This window comes from Dendronephthya gigantea, unplaced genomic scaffold (assembly GCF_004324835.1).
Source record: "Dendronephthya gigantea isolate DGI-Jeju-01 unplaced genomic scaffold, DenGig_1.0 000002F, whole genome shotgun sequence".
NCBI classification, from domain to species: domain Eukaryota; kingdom Metazoa; phylum Cnidaria; class Anthozoa; order Malacalcyonacea; family Nephtheidae; genus Dendronephthya; species Dendronephthya gigantea.
The window spans coordinates 2,045,028-2,064,348 of record NW_021163012.1 but is presented as its reverse complement, the minus strand read 5'-3'; the positions used below and the strand labels follow the sequence as shown (position 1 = coordinate 2,064,348).

The 19,321-nt window shown below is 36.1% G+C and overlaps 7 protein-coding genes and 1 non-coding gene across 9 annotated transcripts in view; 4 read left to right on the top strand and 4 right to left on the bottom strand.

Moving 5' to 3' along the window:
* Positions 1–269: 269 nt before the first annotated feature.
* LOC114534830 (eukaryotic translation initiation factor 1A, Y-chromosomal-like) lies at positions 270–1,960 on the top strand. 2 transcript variants are annotated; one of them, XM_028556304.1, is made up of 7 exons: positions 270–380; positions 453–536; positions 616–719; positions 1,183–1,233; positions 1,308–1,389; positions 1,466–1,553; positions 1,692–1,960. In XM_028556304.1, coding segments are annotated over exons 1-7 (426 nt in total). In that variant the 5' UTR covers positions 270–364; the 3' UTR covers positions 1,693–1,960. The 2 variants fall into 2 exon arrangements, with proteins under 2 accessions (XP_028412105.1, XP_028412111.1); XM_028556310.1 differs by lacking the exon at positions 453–536.
* A 641-nt stretch (positions 1,961–2,601) lies between these two features.
* Trnal-uag lies at positions 2,602–2,683 on the bottom strand. The gene has a single exon. It is a non-coding gene; the product is annotated as a tRNA-Leu (tRNA).
* Positions 2,684–3,183: 500 nt separating this feature from the next.
* Positions 3,184–3,891, bottom strand: LOC114537185 (transmembrane protein 242-like). Its single transcript, XM_028558310.1, has 2 exons — positions 3,600–3,891; positions 3,184–3,199 (listed from the first exon to the last, which is right to left on the bottom strand). Exons 1-2 carry the CDS (start codon positions 3,882–3,884, stop codon positions 3,185–3,187), a joined length of 300 nt encoding a protein of 99 aa, XP_028414111.1. The 5' UTR covers positions 3,885–3,891; the 3' UTR covers position 3,184.
* Positions 3,892–4,180: 289 nt separating this feature from the next.
* On the top strand, positions 4,181–6,081 carry LOC114536302 (nucleoporin Nup43-like). The gene is made up of 7 exons (XM_028557640.1): positions 4,181–4,310; positions 4,493–4,627; positions 4,719–4,796; positions 4,901–5,072; positions 5,182–5,317; positions 5,409–5,560; positions 5,689–6,081. Exons 1-7 carry the CDS (start codon positions 4,194–4,196, stop codon positions 6,030–6,032), a joined length of 1,134 nt encoding a protein of 377 aa, XP_028413441.1. The 5' UTR covers positions 4,181–4,193; the 3' UTR covers positions 6,033–6,081.
* Positions 6,082–6,697: 616 nt separating this feature from the next.
* LOC114535043 (60S ribosomal protein L13a-like) lies at positions 6,698–8,948 on the top strand. The gene is made up of 9 exons (XM_028556421.1): positions 6,698–6,731; positions 7,346–7,418; positions 7,698–7,763; positions 7,896–7,997; positions 8,069–8,154; positions 8,300–8,359; positions 8,438–8,485; positions 8,603–8,677; positions 8,821–8,948. The coding sequence occupies exons 1-9, from the start codon at positions 6,717–6,719 to the stop codon at positions 8,899–8,901; spliced, it is 606 nt and encodes a 201-aa protein (XP_028412222.1). The 5' UTR covers positions 6,698–6,716; the 3' UTR covers positions 8,902–8,948.
* A 2,666-nt stretch (positions 8,949–11,614) lies between these two features.
* LOC114537704 lies at positions 11,615–14,005 on the bottom strand. Its single transcript, XM_028558806.1, has 5 exons — positions 13,892–14,005; positions 13,194–13,532; positions 12,325–12,551; positions 11,923–12,083; positions 11,615–11,820 (listed from the first exon to the last, which is right to left on the bottom strand). The coding sequence occupies exons 1-5, from the start codon at positions 13,917–13,919 to the stop codon at positions 11,742–11,744; spliced, it is 834 nt and encodes a 277-aa protein (XP_028414607.1). The 5' UTR covers positions 13,920–14,005; the 3' UTR covers positions 11,615–11,741.
* Positions 14,006–14,098: 93 nt separating this feature from the next.
* LOC114534603 overlaps positions 14,099–19,321 on the top strand; it is a 44,566-nt gene continuing 39,343 nt past the window's right edge. Inside the window, exon 1 of the mRNA XM_028556068.1 lies at positions 14,099–14,218. The gene's annotated coding sequence lies outside the window, so the exon portion shown is untranslated. The remainder of the gene's footprint in view (positions 14,219–19,321) is intronic.
* On the bottom strand, positions 14,466–18,933 carry LOC114534625 (transcription factor HES-4-like). The gene is made up of 4 exons (XM_028556096.1): positions 18,772–18,933; positions 16,328–16,423; positions 15,525–15,609; positions 14,466–15,302 (listed from the first exon to the last, which is right to left on the bottom strand). Exons 1-4 carry the CDS (start codon positions 18,808–18,810, stop codon positions 14,737–14,739), a joined length of 786 nt encoding a protein of 261 aa, XP_028411897.1. The 5' UTR covers positions 18,811–18,933; the 3' UTR covers positions 14,466–14,736.

Sequence of the window (19,321 nt, the reverse complement as noted above, 5' to 3'; positions counted from 1 at the left end):
GTTTTCTTAGCATTTCGAACACTTGTTACTAATTAACATCCCTCGAAATTATAATTGCATTGCAAGTTGCAAGGAAAATTGCATAGTGTAACACCGCCTTAAATATGACTTTGAGCAGCATGAATCTACTTATGGTGTATCTATTGGAAAGTGCGCGTGTTCACGTACTTTTTCCACTCATTCCCGCGTGTAATCTCTCACGGCCACGCGTGGGGCGTACACCTGACGTCATGAAAAAATTTGCGCAAGTGCGCGGTTCCCAAGTTCTCTTCCGTTCTGTCTTCACAACAATTCGTCAACAAGAGTGATTCGAAAAACGTGATCGATATATTGAACTTCAGAGGAAAGAAAAGGCCAGTTCAAAATGCCCAAGAATAAAGGTATGGTATTACTTAAACTCTCTGTTATACCTAGAATACGAATTGCTTAATATGACAGTCTTTTTCATCAAGGAAAGGGAGGAAAAAACAGACGAAGAGGAAAGAATGAAAATGAATCTGAGAAACGTGAACTTGTGTTCAAAGAGGACGGCCAAGGTACTTAGAATTGATCAAAACTCGATGTTTTTACGGTTATGGTCGTATCAGGGTAAATTTTGTCTTTTTTTATCGATAGAATATGCACAAGTGACAAAGATGTTGGGAAATGGTAGGCTGGAAGCGCTGTGTTTTGATGGAACAACGAGACTGTGTCATATCCGTGGAAAGCTACGTAAAAAGGTGAACATATTATTTGTAAATGGATCGTTAAGCAATTATATAAATCACCAGGTTTGCCTTTCATGGACTACATCATATCTATATTTCTGTTTGATGAAGTAATATTATAAATGTACGTACTATGCCTATGGCTGTCTAGCTTGGCTGATGTAACAATTCAAGGGAAAGTTTACATCTGATGATGTAATATTCCTCCCTCAATAAGATTGTCTGCTGTTAGACAAAAATGCTGAGGAAGGTGTTGCATCTGAATGCCTGCGAATGGGATGAGTCGGGACTATTTTCTGCCCTGGTATATTTGCAATGTCCTCTCATTTTACTATTAAAAGTTGATGCAAAGCACTTTTTTGAAAGTCTGCTCGAGGTTTTTCCAGAAGATTCAGCTTTAAATATTCATTTTTATTCATTGATGTCCATGAATAACACATTTTAAATTAACACAGAACTTTGACCATTTCTGTAGGTATGGATTAATGCTGGTGACATCATTCTTCTGGGCCTTAGAGATTTCCAGGTAATAAATTATAGTCTCTAGGCTTGAAATAATTTATGATGCCACAAAAAATAGCTATTTTCCTCAACATTAAGGATAATAAAGCTGATGTAATTTTACGATACAACCCAGACGAAGCAATGAGCTTGCGAGCTTATGGGGAACTTCCTGATGATGGTATGTATTGCTTCAGATGAATATGAGGACACATGCACATAGTTATATTTATTTGATATATTTATTTTTTTACCAGTGAGAATTGATGACACAGTTGAGTGGCACGATGATGATATTGGATTTGGTTTTGATGAAGAAGATGACAAAGATGACGATGAATCATGGTGGGTAGATAACTAAAATAATACTCATTCATAATTTGATTCATAAACTAAAAGTTAATGTGGGATATAGATATGTGAATAGATCCTGAATCAAATGATTATGATTTTCCTAATGATTTTTTTTCATGTTTTACTTAGATGAGCTCTTAAAATATCCGCAAATATATTGGAGACAAACTCTGGGTAATGGCCATCGTCCAAGGGTTTAACAAATGTTGCATTAAAACACTGTATAAAGGTCATCAGAACAATCACTAAGGGGAAATATTTCTTATAGTCAATGTATTGAATGTCAATGCTTTCCCAGGATAAATATGAGATTTTCATTTTGGAAAGAAAGTAGTAACAGGATTACTTAATGTCACATTATTAAACATGACAAAAAGATGTTATATTTTGTTTCTAGACTTTTGTTTGTTTGTTTTTTACTTGAATCTTGATTTTGTCAATAAGATATAATATTTCATGAACTAATATTATGTTTTTTTTCTTATATTGTAAACCTCTTTGTCACTTCTGAAACATTTGTCAATAAATTTGTCCTCATTAACCTGTCAGTAATATTTTTAGAAAGTAAATTTGACAAATAAGTAAATTAGCTTGTAGGTACACCACATAAGTATTCAATACTGTAATTAATATGTGGTGTACCTACCTACAAACTAATTTACTTATTTGATGTCACCATGCAAACTACCTTCTCCCAGGGGGTATCACTGCTGGGACTGCCCAGCATATTTGCCTGGAAAAGGGCTTGCAGAGGAGGTAGATATATAAATAAATCAATGATGATTTCATTTTTTTTTATTGTTTTTGTAATCTTTTCATTGAACATTTGTTGCAACATTGATAAAAACAACATTGTCATCCAGAGTCTTATAAGATCAGTGATCTGCCCGATTTTGCAGGCTGAAAAAGATTGATAATATTGGTTTGAGTAATAATTAGAAATTGACGTTTTTCGACATTTACTCGTAGAAAAACATACCCGGATTTGTGATGATTAAAAACGATGAAATTGCAAAGGAAGAGAAAAAAATAAAAATACTGGCAGCGGTGGGATTCGAACCCACGCCATCGAAATGACTGGTGCCTAAAACCAGCGCCTTAGACCACTCGGCCACGCTACCTATACGGCAACAAAACCGAAATTTATAAATAATATCCATTTCCCACAAAAGTACAGCATTACTTCATTACTATTACTATTAGTAACTTAACTATTTTTTATACAGAATTGCAAAGACGTTTTAAAATTCCTATATCAATCTGCTATAATATTTATTTTCAATCTACTCATGATGATATTTGTTACAATGCTATTCTTGACACAAAATTGACACAATCTATTAACTGCAACAAAATTAGTATTGATGGACCTTGTCTATTCTTTTACTTGCTCTTATAACATTGACACTATACATTTTTAACATTTCACTTCTTCATCAGCTATTTACATTATATAAATAGTCAATACTTTTTTTAATAAAGGACTCAATTTCATTCGGATATGTGCCCCAAGTTTAACATTATGGTTTCCAGCTCTTGACATCCTGCACACAATTCACAAGATGTATCTGATTTCTGTACTCCGACCCTTGTGAAAGAACCATTTGATGTCTGTTTCTTCTTCAATTGAAAACAACCTAACATATAAGATAATAAAATTAAATAATATGAACCATTTGGTTAGAGCAATTTTTGCATTGTAATTCTAATATATGTTGTTGTCTTTTGGGTGCTCTTTATTGTTTTGAGTTCTTGATGTCTTGTCCATGTGCAATGCTCAGTAGTGCAATGAGAAATCATCCATCAGGTCTTGGATCTCTCAAGACAATTTAGTACAGTAATTATGATCATACAGATACAGTAATACTGTATCCATATGACCATAATTACTGTACTACTTGTACTAAGTCGTGAGGGAAACAGAAATTGCATAAGATTATGTTTATGTGCAAATGGAAACTGTCCTGGCAGTCCTGCAAACTGCATTTGAGATACACTGCACATTTCAGGTGTTGTGACTGCTAAACTCAGCTATACCTTTTTCAATTCATACGCTGACTTTCCAATGATACCAATGGCTGTAACACCACTGACTGATATAAGGGTGCCCCAGCCAAATGCTCTCATTGCCAGCTTCGCTCCTTCATCGTGAACGTGGCCAGAAAACGACGTTGGTGAACGCTTTCGTGCAACGCCAAGAGCCAAACCAAATCCCCCGATAACGGATGCAAACGTAACTCCAAAAAGAAAAGCTAATTTCGCTTTAAATAATTTGTTGTCGTCCGGTTCGTGTTGAGTTTTATCACCATTTGACTCCGCCATATTTGTTTCATGTTTGCCTCCTTGTCGGAAAGTGCCGTCAATTGTCGGATTCCGATACAGCCCGCAGAGCGCGCGGGAAGCACAAAATTTTGTGAATTTGAAAATATTTTTCACTCGAGAGATTCAAAGGTGCTCTTTTTATTCATTTAGGTTTCATTTAACCAAAGCACCTTTAACATTCAAACAATTATTTGACTCCACTTTGCTCAACATTCAACAACCATATCAACACCCTAAATTTCAGCCCGAGCTTCTACGAATCTGAGCTATTCATATTATATTTGACTGAACTGGAGTTGAAAGTTCAAAATGGCGACGAGCGCAACAGTGCACTATGTTGGTCAAAAGGTTTCTAAGGTTAGATGGAGACCTTCGACCCATCTTAAACGGTCAACTGTTTTCGCCAGTGGTGGTTGGGACAACAATGTAAGTGATATACTTATTACAAGGCAATACAGTCATGTTTCCATAGATTTGAGTCATTTGACTAAAGCACTTAAATTGCAGTGGCTCAAATATTAAATACAAACACAAATGCAACTGATAGTACTAGTGGGATACTGGTAATAATGTTGAAAAACAATCATGTTTATTGGTTCCAACAACAGGTGAATAATTTGTGTTTATGGAGTACAGAAGATCTACAAAGTGATGGTAATGCAATGTCAATCGACAGCAACCTGGCTGATGAACCCCAGTTGATTTGTGCAGTTGAACATGAAGGGAGTGTCACAGATATTAAGGTGGGCAAGACTACATAGTCTGGTGGTAGACCAAGCATTAATTTTTTGAAAAGTACACCAAATTAGTGTACCTTTTTTTTATTATTTGCAGTATACGGATAGTGAGAGGATATTAACGGCATCCTCAAATGGCAATGTTACGTTGCACAAACATGACAGTGCAAGAGGGGTATGTATGAACAGACAAAACAACAAAGAAATTAAATTTAACTAAAAAGAAATTTAGAGTATGTACCTCAATGGGTAGATGAATCATGATTAAACTTTTGTTAGAGCTTGTCACAGTTCCATAGTTGGCATGGGATTCATCATTACAACGAAACATCAAGTTGTTCATGTACATCTTTGGCCACCAACACAAATCTGCCTGATTTTGTGAGTGTCGGAGAGGATGGTAGAATTGTTGTATTGAGGATGGACCATCAGAAACCTGTCAGGAATATAGGTATATACAGCACGTTTACTTTATACCAAGCTTTATCATGTTAAATATATTTTGTGTTCTTTAATTTTTAAATGAAAATGTCTAAAAATGCTGACATTGGTTTTCTCAGAGTCTGCTGATTGTACAACCATATCTGCGGTCACCTTTGTGAAATCATATGAAATTGCAACAGTGAACTTTATTGGGCAACTCAAGGTTTGGGATCTGAGGCAAAAGGAAGTGAAACCTGTCCGTGCCATGCTTCTGTATGTCTGTGCTAATTTTCTTATATAATTTATTGTCATATTCAGTGTAACTTCTGTTTGGATAACTTTTGTAAACACTTTGATTTTACAGAAGTGGGGACCGTGTTCCTTTGTTGTGCATTGATAAACACCCAACACAACCACATTTGATTGTCACTGGAGGTCAAGATGGTGTCCTTGGGCTATGGGACATGAGACAAGAAAGATATCCAGTCACACTATTAGAAGCACACTCTGCTGAAAGTATGTTAAGAGATTTGTTTTATATAAAGAAAACAGCTCTGGTAAAGCTGATCTTTGCACAACTGATCCTTGCCATGCAATTGTTAAAAGGTCAAAAGTTATAACACAGTTAGTTTATTTGTTTTTAGTTTGGGAAGTAAAGTTCTATACTTCCAACCCAGACCATTTGTTCACATGCTCTCAAGACGGTGCTGTGTGGCAATGGAATGGCTCATCCATGAAGACCCCGTCATTGAATATCAGTCGAATACTCAAACCAAATGCCCCAGATGTAGAGGATGGTGTAGATTCAAGCAATACGCCCACGCCGTGGTTGTCGGCAGATGCGAGCAAACATAAAATTGAAACTTTTTCCCTGTTGCCTTACAATCGTTCAGCAGTGAACTCTTTAGATGTAACAGGGCAGAACTTAGTTTGTGGGACAGACGGAGAAGCTGTGTATGTTCTTGAGAATTTAGATTTAGATGCGTGATATAGTTTACAAACTTATTAAAGGTGCAAAATTTTTGCATGGATGAAAATGAACCTGGGTGGTCACCTTCGCTCTTCAAACACGTGTTATTTAAATGCTAAAAAAAATAGGAAGCGATGCACCGTAGGGGACGAAAACTAGTAAAGAAATAAAAACTATACTTGCCTGGTTTTGTAAAGGCTTTTACTGGCTTGGAACAGGTGCGTTTGATCATCAAATGGGTGATAAAAGTTCACCAAAAACACACACCTTTCTTGACGCCCACCATTGTAACGAAAATACGTTACAATGGTTTAAAGGTCCCGACGAGAGACAAATTTCGAAATTCTAAAAGTGCTGTGTGTGAGTGTGTGATTGGTCAATATCTGCAAAATGTCAAATTAGGTCCAATCAGAACAATAATTTAAACTTTCTTGCAATATTCTGGAATTTCCGCTTTTTTTTGAAAAACTAACTATGAAGATAATATACTATGTACTTAATTTTAATTATTCTTGTGAATAGGTGATGCAGTGTTTTTTTTGTTAGAAATTCATTTTTTTGCGATTCTTTATTTTCACTGTGCGCCTAGCAGGTGCGAAAAAAAATTCTGGATAAAAAATTCTTTGCCTCATGGAATGTGCTCATAGAAGACTGGGACTGCAGTAGTGCACATGCGCAGTTTGAGTTCTTTCTTTTTTCGACATGGGTTTCGAGAAGGTAAACGTGGTGCTTTGAACTCGCAAATATTTCATATTTTACCCGCTTTTTTCACGATTATTGATCACATTTTAACTGGAATCGTATTAAATGATAGCTGGTTGATTGCTAACGAGTTTAGTTACCCAGTTAAAGTTGATCATTTTAGAGATAAAAGCATTTGTAAAACATTCCCTCGAATTGAAATTATAGAATATATTTTGCTATATAAAGTTTCGCACAGATGCTAGTTCAGAGTTCCCAGGATTATCATAGGCCATCCACTTGACCATTATATAAAGCAACTAACTTCAAATTATAGTTTGGAGTCGGTTGTTGGCCTTTCAAATATTATAAATGCTAAAATAAAGTAGACTGTATTTATTTGTGAAGATTTTAATATAAATGTGACAAATAAGCTTTTGATCATTTTGTGAAACTCTGAATTCTGGTATAAATGCTTTAAAGGATGTGTTATTTGCAGTATCAGAAATGGCAATATGCCACCTGAATACACCTAGTAATAAAAGCTCTAACCCCTAGACCCTAGGTCTATATTTTTAGTGTTTCCGTATTACCTATAAAACAATTGTACTTTTATGCAATTCACTTTATGAAGTTATATCATTCTACAGCAAATAACGATTGATGCTTCGGGACATCTACTAGGGCGTCTAGCCTCCACAGTTGCCAAATCTCTTTTGTCTGGTGAGTGATCAAGTCAGTTTCTTGTTTTTTATTAAAACTGTGATTAAAACAAATTTGGATGTAAAAAGATGGGAGGAGGGAGAGGTGCAATGGCTAGGCTACTTATTATAACATAGTTAGTTAAAATTATTTTCTTAGTGTATAATTTGGCTTTTCACCAGTTGAGACTAAGGACAATGCCAGGGGTTATGTTCCCCCTCCTAAATCTTTCCTTGAAGTCCAGACATAAAAGGCGTAGTCAAGGACATTTGTAGTAATTATTTTCATATCTCAACACAGGTCAACGCATTGTGGTGGTACGATGCGAAGATATAAATATCAGTGGCAATTTCTATAGAAATAAGTGTAAGTGAATTGAAGTGACTTTTACAAAATAGTCAATTTTACTGAGTGTCTTGTAAAGCACCCAATGGCATCCACTGTATCATTGGTTTATTTACGTCACCTCTCATATTTTTTAAACCAATCTGAATTTAGTGAAATATTTGGATTTTCTGCGGAAAAGAATGAACACAAAACCATCTCGTGGGCCATTCCATTTCCGTGCACCCAGCAGAATATTCTGGAGAACAGTCAGAGGTATTTGTTTGCATCATACAACATTGTGATTATTTCGTGATGATCTATATATAGTATTATTATTGTTACAGGGATGGTACCTCATAAGACAAAACGAGGCATGGAAGCGATGAATCGTTTGAAAGTTTTTGAAGGTGTTCCTCCACCATATGACAAGGTAATGCATTTTGAAATCAGATAAATGTGAATTTCTTTTCGAATTATGATAAATCATTGTAGTAACTAATCTAGGAAGATATATATAATATATTATGAAGAATAACTTCCCTTAGTTGATTTGCTAAAGTTTATTTTGATTATAGGTTAAGAGAATGGTTGTTCCTTCAGCTTTGAGGGTGGTACGGTTGAAACCTGGACGACGGGTAATACAAATCTCTTATTAGATCTTAGAGTTTTCTCTAAGATAACTCGCATTAATGTGGTGTTTTATTGTGTTACAGTTTTGTGTGTTGGGAAGACTATCACATGAGGTTGGCTGGAAATATCAAGTATGTACATTTCCTATCTGATTATGTATTATTACAATACTTTTTCCTTGTTCAATGTTTTGAAAAAAACAAAGTTAAAAAAATGGTTTTTTACTAATAACACTTTCTTTTCACCAGGATGTGGTGAAGACATTGGAGGTGAAACGGAAAGCAAAGTCAGCTGTTTACTTCCAACACAAAAAGACTTTGTTGGTATGTTTTTGATCAAGATGAAAGCTTTCTTTTCCTCTGTGTAATATTCTGGTGTTCGATAGCTGAATTATTGAATAATGCACTTGAGTTAACACTGTTAAATTTCTGCTAAAATGTATTGTTCTTTTGTAATTTCCCTGTAGAAACTGAAGGCTCAAGCTGAGAAGAACAAGGAGAATGAAATTAAGCCACACAATGAAGTTATTACAGCTTTTGGCTGCTAAAGATGAACTGTCAACTGAAACAAATAAATAAAAAACATTGAATCTTATCTCTCTCAAAGCTTGTGTTTTTTTATTGCATTTCATCTTAGTTGTTCAGCACACCAGCTCCAGTTAGCCTGCTTAAACATGTTATCCCCTAATCATTATAAATCAGGGTGCAGATTCACTGATCCAAGAGGCAGGAAGATGGTGATGATGATGATTCAACTGTAACAAATGGATGGGGGGTGGAGATAGCTATTGTTGCAACTTTTGTTCACTTTCATTTGTAATGTGGTTCAGTAAGAATAGGAGGTAACTAGGAATTTCAATCTGAGAAATTTTGAAGGGACGGGGGGAAAGGAAAAAAAACACGCGCTTTGTGAAGGCACGTGTTCAAGTTGCGTGTGATGGATTACGTTACGTAACATTAAATTTTGCGAAGGATTTTGGGTAATTGGATTTTCTGTAAACACCAACAACACGTTTGTATAAAAATTTGTGCACCTTTTTTTGCCATTTTCTGCCTAAAACGATAAAAATATGATGTGCAACGTGGGAAAAAGTGGTATTCGGATACTAAGAACTATTCCTCGCTATCGTGAAGCGGTTATTTCAGCTGGATACCACGAGAAGGTTAGGGTTTGAAGATGCCACGTTCAGACAACGAAATTGTAAACAAACTCTTGTTTGTAAACGTCTTTAGAACTTTAGTTCCTAAAGATGGAACATTGTGAGAGGATTGACGTTAAAATATTGTTTGTAGAGTATTAAGACAAAATAGCCACAGTCAAAATATATTAATAAGTTATTATTGTGAATATAATGAATAATCACGTAGACACGTACTTTTTTGTGTGTGAATTTATACCGAGTAGAATGCCCTTTCTCAATAAATAAGCAGCCAAGAGTTTGGCCTAAGTAATAATTCTTGTTTATATCTTGGTTTGCTCATGTGTCAAGGAACAGAATGTGTTATGTCTTAATGTCGTACAGACTTATGTACGTGCTAGACCGCTCAGATCTCTGATGATCTCTTATCAATCTCAACACAACAAGTAACAAAGTGTAATGAGTCAGTTCTGAGAATACCTAAAAGTGAAGGATTAATCTTCTTTAGGTTATTGACCATTATGAGAATCCTCGTAATGTTGGTTCATTGGACAAGGATGATGAGAACGTTGGTACTGGGCTTGTTGGTGCACCAGCATGTGGTGATGTAATGAAATTACAGGTGGATCAGTTACAACAGCTATTATATTGTTAAATTGCCCTGTATTTTTTCTGTATTTTCCTGCTTAACAATTTGCAGTCAATGCATGCAATTTCCAAGTTGAGTTTTCAACAAAATTTGCAGACAGTCCTTCAGATTTGCTAATTATATGCATGTCTAGGAATTTTGTCATGAATTTGAATTTATAATTTGCTTATAATGTTGGTTTTGAATTAAAGTATTCAATTGCTAGGATGTAAAACTATGTTGAGAAGAATATATTTCATTATCAGACTTACCTAATTTCCAAAATGAATTCAACTCATGCGTGCAAGCTAATATATTAGGCCATAACTGATTAACAAGGTTTGGTTTATTTTTTTAGATCAAAGTAGATGATGATGGAAAGATTGTTGATGCTAAATTCAAAACGTTTGGCTGTGGTTCTGCAATTGCCTCAAGTTCTCTGGCTACAGAGTGGGTCAAGGGGAAGAATGTAAGTGGCAATGTGATGGTTGGTGTTGTTGTTCTTGGTAGCAATATTGAATGATAACTTGGTGTTTTAGGTGGACGATGCTGTCAAAATCAAGAACACAGACATTGCAAAAGAATTGTCATTGCCTCCGGTTAAACTCCATTGTTCAAGTAAGTTTCTAGTGAATATTGATGTGGTTGAGGTTAACTCTATAGTAGAATTTGTTGTTCAGAGTACTACAAAGGCATTTTTGGTTGAAATTTTCAGAATTAAGAGGATACATTACAAGAACCTAGCTTTTTCTCAGTGTTTATGCTTCTGACCAAAGTGGGCACATTCAAAATACCATTTTATAATTCTATATTATTTTATTACTAGTGTTGGCAGAAGATGCTATAAAAGCAGCATTAAATGACTACAAAGTAAAGAAAGAGTCATTGCAGAAAACACCAGAATAAGATGACGTTGTGTACAATGTAAGTCAAAACAAGTCATATCTTCCCTAAGCGAGAAATAACACAGTAGATCCAGAGGTGTATTAAATATGAATGGTAAACAAGCTGAAGGGTTGTGCATTGTGTAGAATATGAAGGTATTATGGAATCACCACACACCATCTTAAATTTATATTTATAAATTGTTGCATGAATGTATCAAAAAGATGTACATATATAATGATTAGCAAATGTTTGTAAACAAGATATTGTCAGTGTGAAATGTTTTAAAGGATTGGATTTTGTGTTTTGCATTTTAAGATTAGATTTCACGCATTATAAGATTAGATTATTATACACTATGGTGATTATGTCGAAATGTTTGTAAATTCATAATTGACTGGCAGTGACGTAACTGCAACTAACAAATAAAATTGCCTTATGTTGTTATCTCACCTGAGTGGAATGCTAAGTTGTGGGGAATGGTTTTTCTTCAGCTCATATATCTCAGAAGTACAATAGCACATCTAATGTCTATCACCCCATCTACTCCCAAAACACCATCAAATACCATCAAAATCATTATAATCAAAGCTAATCAAAAGAATTATCTTCAGCAATGAAAACATAATTTGTAATAAATTAATGTCACATCAATTTTTTTGTAAATCATAACAAATTCTATACATAAATCTAATTCATAAATCTAATTTGATATATACTTTATGTACATCTAGGGTCATCCATAACTTAAAATTCCAGCATCAATTAGTTTCTTTATCTTTGGCAGAACTTCTGGTTTACTTGTTGCCAACATTCTAAGAGATAAAAAAAAGGGTAATTCATGTGTAAAATCTTTGAGGAAATTGTTTTATTCTTGAAGTTCAAACTGGAACATGTAGTTTAGATGAAAAACTAACCTTCTTGCTTCTGGAGGATTTTCCTTTAAGTTCTTTATAAGTTTACTAACCCATGGATCTTTGAGAACTTCCAGTGTTGCAGGATCTGATAAGATCTTACTCATCTTTTCCTTATCTTCCTGCGAAGCTGTTGTGGCCTTGCCATCAACTTCTGATGAATTCTAAAAAGAAAAATGTTAAACATTTCAATCTAGCTGTTAATAGTTGGCAATATGCCTAGTTGCTTGAAGTTTTCTGCTCTGTTTTGTGTCAGCTTATTTTACCACCAAGCTTTGGGTTAGTCTTTTCCATATCATAACTGGATCCATATGTTCAGACCAAAGAAGTCTAGCTTTTAAAAATACAGTATTTTATAAAACAGTTGGCTTAAGTAATCTATGTATACAATATTTTCACACTTACCACTTGCTCTGAGGTTTGCTCTGCCATTCCTGTAAAGTGTTCCCCTAGGATAGCACAAAAATCTTTAATAAATGACTGTAGTTCTTGACTGCCTTGAATTAGCTTCAAACCCTCCTCCGGATTCTGCCTGAAAAGACTCAAAGCTTGGGAGTATCTTGGGTCGGCAAGTTTCTTTAGTAAATCAGGTCTTCCCTCTAGCTTCTTGAGAAGGTCGTCTGTTACCCAGTCTGAGAAAAGCAAAGCAGTTTCAGCAATTTAGTTGGACAGCAAATGCTCAGTTCAAGATTGCATAACATTTGTTAGTATTCAACTCTGTATTATGAAAACCTTATAGCTATGTTCGCCCAAAATAATTTGTCAGGCTATTTTAAATGCAATGTTATCTGATATTTGCAATAAACATAGCATCAGCTTGATGACAAACTCAAGTACAAAAATTCTCAAATTTACACCAAGGAAATCTGCCTGGCAAATTGCTGCCATTGAATGCACCTTATGGCCCTTACCAGCAGTAAATTTGTACCTTTAGGTTTAGCAAACTCTCTCTGTGTTGCCCAGTAGGAATAGGACACACAGAATTTGATCAATCAACAAGACACAGTAAATCCCTAGTCAGGAATGTAGGCTTTATAATATTTGACAAAAAATGTTTTTAACCTTGTGACCTAACAGCATGTGGTCTTGCTCCTAATTTGAAAAACATTCTACTCTGTGACAAAGTAATATTCTCATTTAATGTCAGATATGATACATGTTCTCAAAGTATCAGACTACCATAGGGTGTAGTCGTTGCACACCCCACATATCTGGATAAATCAGAGGTAAATCCACACTCAATTCAACCAGGCCAAAAACTGTTTGTGACAAACCTTTATTTTGCAAAAATGAAGTATCCATTGCTTTCTGTACATCCGGGAACACAAGACTATTCGATTCCTCTTGTTTTGGACATATGGTAGGTATTTGTGCCTCTTTTGCCGATATTGGATTGCTTGATTCAGGTTTAGGAAATTTCGGTTTGGTTTTCTTGTTAAGAAATCCTTTCTGGAAACCACCAAATGTCTGGGGTTTACTGGTTTTCGTAGGTTGTTTTTGTGGTACCTCACTTAATTCTGGCGATGGTGGTTTGTCATTTGTGATCTTATCTACACACTGCATGGACTGTATTTGATCTATGACCTCTGAAAGGTCTTCTAAAGGAGGGACCTCTACACCGAAATAAAAATTAAAAGTGAGTGGGTTTTTGCATATTTTTATGTGATTACACAATATGTAACTTCAAATATATTACACTGAATGGAACATTATAATTGATGCGTATCGTTTGCAAGTTTAAACCCAAATGCAAGATAAACTTAAATACTATACTAAATAATCATGTCCTTCATATTTAGATTGCTGCTTCTCCTTTTAGAGTTGCCAGGCCAATATACAAACGCGGGAAATATAATTTCCATAACAACATGGCATGTTCCACTCCGGCAGGATGATTGCCTCACAAAATCGCATAATTATAAAATCACCCTTTAAGAAGACATCTACGCGACATATTATGTATTAAACTAACCGTCCTCGTCTTCACAAGCTGTTGCCATCGATAGAAAATATTTTACGGCACTACAAATGTAAATATTTCACAACAAACCATAGAACAAACGTGCATTTTTGGCATTTAAATGATTTAAAGACCCTCTTGACCGCGAGGTTTGGGGACCTGGGGACAATGGAAAATATAAAAAATTTGAAAAGAAAAAATATAAAATTTTAAAAAATATGAACTTTGAATGATATTGTTCTTAAAACCGTGCATCAAAAGTGTCCATCTGAGGATTTATTATGTACAATTGTACTTGTTGATGTCTAAAACGGATGGAAAACTGGAATTTTGGACTTGGTAAGTTTGTAAACTTTCTACAAAGAACGAAACAAGTGACTAAATATACTTGGTTTAGTTGTTTTGAGTTGTGACGTAGTTTATTTTAGGTATTGATGCAACTTTATTATAAAAATAATGTTTGGTATTGCAATTGTGTAGTTCTCCCTTCTGAAAGTAGTATTTTGCATTCTTGTATTTCATTTACTTTCTCACAAGAAAAAACAACAACAACAACTGACTGAAATTATTTATTGTAAGACCTTGTGTTCTGAATAAGCATGACTCCGATAATTTATATTTAATATCTACAACCCAAAATAATAAACTCTACAATAAGCAGTCAGTCGATCAGCGCACTCATTTGCAATTGGTGTGGTCAAATTGTTTTAAATTATACAAAACCCTAACTACTATTTGTATCTAATATTAAATTAATTTATTATAATACACTAATACACAATATATTTAAAATTGTTTCTTGTTGGCATCAAATGCCATATGCTGGTAGTGTGTGTCTATTTATCTGCAATTTACCCTCACCAAGGTCGCCAAACTGGTTCAGACCTTGTTTGGGATGGTTCTCTGGTAGTGGGTGTTGACAACACAGAGCTCTTTGGTGAGTTGGGTGTACTGTGGCAGTGTGTTGTGGGGGACCGAGGAAAGGGGTAGCCATAGGCCATTTTCACAAGAGAGCTATCAGAGTAACTCTTTGTCAGTGATTTCTCTAAGTATGGCACATTGGGCGAGGTGGGATGTCCAAACATCTGTGCATGTGGACCTGATAAAGTGTTCCCAGGTAATAGTTCAGGAGGTTGGTTTAAAAAGTGTGGTTGGGGGTACGGTAAAGGATAACAGCGGTAACAAGGGTCTTCATGGGCTGTGCAGTGGGAAAGATTGGTAATAATCGGTGATAGCGGTGGTGATGTAGGTGGCTTTGATGCAGACATGTGCATTGATTGACATGTGTTGTTAAGGTGGGATAAGATATCCGAACGAGTGTTGTCGTCTATTGATTCCACCCCCATGATGTAGCGAGTGACCTCAGTGGCACACTGGGTGAAACCATTCTTGTAGTGAGATGTACCATCATGTCTTGGGTAGCCTAGAGAATAACGCATTATAAGTTGAAATACACACTCAATGCATTTAAAATACGTTGATTATTATCTCAAGTTGATATGCCAAGGGGGGTAATATATTACTTTCCCCTAATGCTTAAATTTCTAAGCCTTCTGATCAGAAAGCTGATTATCGTGTGACACACCTTTATTGGTGAACGTACAACGTGTCGGCGATGATTTATCATGGCTTATAAAATACTTACTGTTGACAGTCTCTCTCAGGGCTTTGAGGTGTTTCACAGCCATTTCAAGGATATCTGCCTTTTCCATCTTCGTATAACGTGAGCTCTTTAACAGAGACAAAGTTATTCATCAATTACCTGACCACACCCCTAAAGCCGAAGTTCTTGGGAAGATTTTACTTGGGGAAATTTTGGAAACGAGACACGTTCTTCAACTGTAAACATTTACCCCCGGAGTCCCGCGCTTGTGAGCGTGTGATATTCTGGGTGCCGGGCATCAAATTCCCAAATCGTTGTCAACACGTTTATTCTCGGAACTCTGAAAACCTAATTCCGAATTACTGGAAATCGCATCTGCGTGACGCATACAGAGCTTTGCAATATCCTGTGCACTTTGATTGACCGATGAGTCATGATTAGAACTATCTGGCAGCAGTTTCTGGCACGGTCTTAAATCTCTTGTTTTCGACAAGGTAAAGCAGTTCACCGCTGGGGAGAACAGTCTAGGCGCACCTGCATCGAGCATTCCAGTTAAAGTCTTAAACCTCTAAAGTTCAGCCGGAGAGACAAACCGATGACTGGTATATATAATAATAATATATTCTTAGTCTTAAAATAACCATGCGGAGGTAGCAACGTAGCCGCGTCTTCAAATCGGTTTTTTTAAGTATGGTTTAAAAACAGCTTAAAAAAACTACTCGACGTTTCGACCTTTTGTCAGAAGAGTATGAGTGCGCCATTTATAGGTCGAAAAATCGAGAGTTTTTTGTCTATTTTAGGCGATTATACGACGCTTGATGAGAAGTTTTTTTGAGTTCACTTACATCTTTATTAAGCGATCTCAAAACGATGCCTTTTAATTCTGCTAAACTGTCGTTGATTCTTGCTCTTCTTTTTCGTTCCAACAATGGTTTCCTCGCCTGAATGAATGCACAAAGACAAAATCAATGCTAGAATTTTAACAAACCGTCCAATGTTCTGGAAAAGCACGACCACCCGACAATTTAAAGAGGAAAAAAAATAATGAAAGTAAAAAATAAATTCCGACTATTTAGACTTTATGTCAAAGTAATCTTCAAAACAGAATGCCGAATATACAACTATGCAAGTGTTGTAGTTATATATCTGAGTATTGTATCTCATAATGTATCTGAAGAATGAAGATGACCTTGTAATAAAGTCGAAAATTTACAATCTCAATCAATTTACAATCTTGAATGAGTTGAATCAAATATGGACTCTCAAGATGCCTTGTCTTTTCGGAATTGCTTTTTTTTTTACTGAAAATGTTCTCGTTCACCGCGTTAAAGCACTCGACAATAGACGTGCTTGTGTTGTATTATCTTGGCCAGTCAAGTTACTGACGATTGATGTTCTTCCAAAGTAATCCCGCGTGCGTGTGATATTGCGCACAACAAGAGACTCGATTAGCATGCGTTGCGGCATGCGACGGAGGCAATCTACCAACCTCGTACCCAGGGTCTTTGGCAATCTACATGGTCACCACTACGAGCAATGTTAATTTGTAAACTGATGAAATTGATTAGTGATAGCTATATTGTTTGTTTAATTTTGTCATAAAGCCTTAAGGGCAGTAATCTATGGTAAAAAGCTTTTTTATTTTAAGACCACCTACGAACCTGACCGAACGTGTTGCAAAACAAAACAGATAGTTAAATATTTGACAAAGAGAAGCGTGCGGGCACACTGCACAAGGCGATTTGAAAACGTTTGCCCATGCTCATAACCGAAATGTGTGTTTTTTTTGGAATTTGATCTATCCAACCTGTCTGATCTTTCTGTTGAAAAGCGCCTCAAGATATGTTAAACTTAGCTAGGTAATTAGGCCTGTCAGTGGTAAAAGGTTTTACCTCCAGAGTTTCAGTAAGGATAATCTTTCACGAAAACTAAAATAACTTTATTTATGCTAGATAGTTCTATTAAATCCAAATTGTTCTTCCTGGAGGTCCAGTAAGGTTAATCTTTCACTGATTTAGTGTTACCACAGGAGGAAACCTAAATTAAGCTATCTTTATTTATGCTGGATGGATCTATCATTATTCTCACTATCAATGAAGCAGCCCATATATGAAAGGTATTTTTCATTCAAATTTTCAACTATGGTCCTTGAATTGCCTACAGTATGATTGTCTACAAAGGGATTATAAATAAGTATACTTCACTAGTATAAAGTATGCCTGAAATAACCTATGACGTGCAAACTGCGGAAAGTATGCTAATTAGAGAATCAATTTCTGCATGTAGTCGTATCAATTTCGGAAACTCCCGATTTCCCGTCCAAATCTAATTATTCCCCACTTCTGTGCTCAAATAAAAAATACCTAATTAGCTTTTACCAAGGCAAAATTACTGCAGTGTCGTAAACGTTCTCGGACGCATTGTTGTAAGAAAAAGCTCTTGTATTCGAATTCTTCGAAATACTTAAATTGTCCGAAGAGATATTTGAAGACATTGCTGCTAGACACCTATTTAAACGAGCACTTTAGAACAGATAGAGCTATTCGGTGCAATTAAAGCTAGTTTATAGATCTCGTATTTCAGTACATCTCAGCTCTGCTTATACGCTTAATAAATGAGGCGTCACGGCAATCTCTACTTGAAGGCCGATCGTTAAGTGAAGTGTATATTTTGTTTAGCCAAATATGGCATACGAGTGTAGAAAGTTACCCACGTTTGACCTACATACACACTGTGTATGGTTTGGTGCGTTTGGTGCATAGAAATCTTATAAATAAAATCTGCTTTGAATCAGTTTGTATCTCAGCAGCCAATACATTGTCGACTATTTCGGTAAATTGCTTGCCCTGAATAAAAACTTGTGGTCACGCAATACCTTGGTAAATTTATTTTAATATGAACATTCCTACAGCCTTGTATGTTTGTTCTGTACAGCAATAATGACCGGATTGAGAGCACTTGCTAAGAGTTTGCATAAAATCTGTCGTATTGCAAGAATCCCTGATGAAGCGTTCTCATGTGGGCGAGAGATAATAATACCAGGATATGCAGAAATTCTAAATTAAACAGCGTTGTGGTGTGCTTGACAAAACTAACTCAAATCTCAAAATCTATTCGATTAGCCTTCGATTGGTCGAAATATCTACTTGGGTAAAGTTCTAAGTTCCATATAACTCTTTAAAATATTTACTTTTGTCTATACTCTAGAGAATATAATTGATCGCAAAATATGCAAATTAGGCGCACAGTATGCAAATAAGATATGAAATTGACTTGTCCCAACTCCTACCTTTCGATCTTCGACGGTTTTGACGCGTTCAGCTGCCATTACCACCCTTCGTCTTCGGTACGAAGCAATGCTGACGATGTTTCGTATTTGCGCGCACGCTCGCGCACTATATGCAAATGTAGAATAATGTCCAAATCGCTTTTCCAGGTTTGTCTCCGGCTTGCGTCGCCCTTCCTTGTGAGACGCAGCTCCTGCCGCGCCGATAATATATATGCGCCACTTGCCCGCCGTAGCGTGGGAAAATTCCGCGAGAGTTTTGAACTCATTTTTACCGCTCCACGCGGCCATCCAGATAAACGGAATCCGACCGTGGGACCGGCGTGCGCTGATTGGCTGACGCGCGTCACACTCCCAGGGTGTTGTTGAACTGTGTTGGCAGGAGCGTGAGACCAGAGGCAGCTGATTGGCTGAGCCGGAGACATGAGTAGTGCGTGACGTGTTAAGTGTATTATAAACGATTATCACAATAAAAACGTTCGCGTGGCATAAGCGTGCCTGCTTGACAGTTGATATGACGAACACGGGTATCGTCTGCAATGATCTGGAGCGA